General features: G+C 65.6%; 1 protein-coding gene across 1 annotated transcript; it reads right to left on the reverse strand.

Moving 5' to 3' along the window:
• Positions 1 to 987: 987 nt before the first annotated feature.
• On the reverse strand, positions 988 to 2,320 carry LOC106487518 (testis-expressed protein 47-like). The gene is made up of 4 exons (XM_067308138.1): positions 2,267 to 2,320; positions 1,991 to 2,055; positions 1,546 to 1,741; positions 988 to 1,282 (listed from the first exon to the last, which is right to left on the reverse strand). Exons 2-4 carry the CDS (start codon positions 2,008 to 2,010, stop codon positions 1,091 to 1,093), a joined length of 408 nt encoding a protein of 135 aa, XP_067164239.1. The 5' UTR covers positions 2,011 to 2,055; positions 2,267 to 2,320; the 3' UTR covers positions 988 to 1,090.
• Positions 2,321 to 2,534: the final 214 nt, after the last annotated feature.

Below are 2,534 nucleotides of genomic sequence, written 5' to 3' on the forward strand. Positions count from 1 at the left end.
TCAGCTGGAGCCGGCCTGAAGCCCTGAGCCATCCTCCTGCCTGGACAGGGGGCAAACAGCTCCGTGCCCCTGGCTGCTGGGCTGCTAATTTTGGGGGGGGGGGGGGTCTGGACCAGCCCTTCGTTGCTGGAAAGCGCAGCAGCATGCACCTCCAAAGAAGGTTGCAAAGGGTCTGGGAGCTGCAGCCCAGGACACCTGGATTCCCCGGCCTGGCTGCACCTGCAGCTCTGCACCCGGGAGGTGACACAACCCAGCACAGTCCTATCCCGGGTGGACGGCGCCCGATGAGTGCGCCAAGGCACCACCACGGGACGGGGTGTGCCAGGCAAAGGGAACGGCCTTTGCTCTCCAAACCTCCACCCCGAGCAGGGGGCACCTGGGCGTTCAGCCCCCCCCCCCACCCACCCCAGCTTGCTCCTGCCCCGACCCCACAACGGCTGCGGCCATGGGTGGGGGACCCAAAGGAGCCAGCTGCCGCTTGGGCCCCAGCCAGCGCGTTTGTGCCCCAAACTCCTCTGCAAGGAGACAGCGCCGTGGCCGGGCTGCGACCAAACCTTGGGTGCTGGCTCCCTCCAGTGCCCGCTCCCAGCAGCTCCTTTCCCTGGCAGTGCTGGTGAGCAGGAACCTCGCTGGGTCCCGCTGACCAGTCCCGGGGCCTGGCACAGACCATGGTGGGCCAGGGCCAGCTCCACCACGGCTCAGCTGTGGGCAGGGGCCAGTGTGCCCAGCAATGCCCTCTGAGGGGCCTGTGAATGGGGGGGTGCAGGGGAAACTGAGGCACGAAGCCCCCGCTGTGCTGTGCTTGCCACCCCTCTTGTCACCCCCAGTCCAGACAGGGTGCTTTCAGCATGGGGAGGCAGCCAGCACCCCCTGTGTCAGCCCCACCAGACCAATGGTGTGCCAAAACGGGAGCAGATCTGCAGCTGGGATGCTTCATTTGCTCAACTAGACCTAGCCGGCATGTCTGAGGGAAGGTGGCCTCCCCACCCCACGCAAGAAATCAGCAGTCCCCTGAAGGTTTGTGTAGCCAGGAAGACTTGCACCTCCTTGAGCAGCCCCAGCCCCAAGCGTGGCCTCAGCACCAGCTCCCCTACCCCAAACGCAGCCCGCGCACACGCAACGCACCCACGTCAAGGTCCAGGTGCAGGGGGCTGTCGTAGGCCTGCAGGAACTGCTCAGGGCTCTGCAGCTCGGGGCGTGCCAGGAGGTGGCCAACGGTGGCCTCAAAACCCAGCAGCTCGGGGACCTGCTCCACCAGGTTGTCAGGGAGGTGCGGAGGGCTCTGAAAGTCGCAGCGAGCAAGGAGGACTCAGATGTTCAGGTCCAGTCATGCAGGTGGCACCAAAAAATAACAACCCCGTGGCCTCTCCCAGAGCCCTCAAAGCAAAAGCCTTCGGCAGTGGGTGCTGCTTCAGTGGGTGGCAAAGCACGAGGCAGCACCACGGTCCCTGCGGAAGACCCCCAGCCCCGTGGCTGGTGGCACACCGTGGCTGACAGCTGCGGGTGAAGGAGGGACCCATCCCGTGCGTTGCTTCCAGGCCTCACCTCCGAGCATTGCAGCAGGAGCGTGCCAAGGCGCAGCAGTGCAGCCAGGCACTCGCTCACGAGGCCCTCGAGGGTCTCCGCGCTGTCGCCCACAGGCCCCGTGGACATGCTCAGCACCTTGTAGCTCCACTGCTGGAAGAGCCGCGAGGGGAGGTTGTGCGACAGCACCAGGATCTTGGGGTCCAGAATGAGGGGCCTGCGATGGGGCAGGAGAGAGCTGAGGAGCTGCTGCCCACCCACCCTGAGTCACGGGGTCACCTCTTGCTGGCCACATGTGGCCCCAGGGACCTGGGGATGGGCCATGCCCTCCACAGTCCCGTGCACAGTCAGGACTACGGTGCTTCCCAGGCTGCTCTCCCAGAAGCTCCCAGCAACTGTCTCCACACATCCCAGCTGGACCACAGCACCCAGGGGCTGCATCCAGCCAGCACCTGGGGACCATCACCTGCATCCCTGCTTCCGCATGTCCCGCAGGTCCCGCAGCACGGAGAACAGCACGTCGCTGGAGGCCTGCAGGAGGAAGAAGGGGCCGAGCTGGGTCTTTCTGCAGTGGTTGTGGTCGGAGGTGAGGGTTTGAGCCCACCCACTCTGGGGCACGGCTTGGCCAGGGCAGAGCAGGGGGGCATGGCTGTGGCCACGGCATCACCCCATGCAATGTGTGCCACAGCTGGGACCCATGTCCCCACTCCCTGTGCTGGCTGCACCGCCGTGAGGTCCCTACCTCAAGCACGTGGGCCACGCAGGAGGGGTACAGCAGCAGCAGCCCCGTGACAGCTTCACCATGGTAGTAGCGCTGCAAGCTCTGGAAAAGCCGGTCCCAGCACCCTGCAGAGCACCCGCGTCACCCAGTGCCTCATCACCCACCCCGCCACTGACCGGGTGATCACAGGAAGGGCAGGAGCATCCCACCTGCCAGCTCGCGCTTGTCTGCTAGCTCCGGGGAGCTCCTCGCCACGAAGATCAACCTGTGTAGAAGGGACTTCTGGCAG

The sequence above is a fragment of the Apteryx mantelli genome, chromosome 19 (assembly GCF_036417845.1).
Source record: "Apteryx mantelli isolate bAptMan1 chromosome 19, bAptMan1.hap1, whole genome shotgun sequence".
NCBI lineage: Eukaryota > Metazoa > Chordata > Aves > Apterygiformes > Apterygidae > Apteryx > Apteryx mantelli.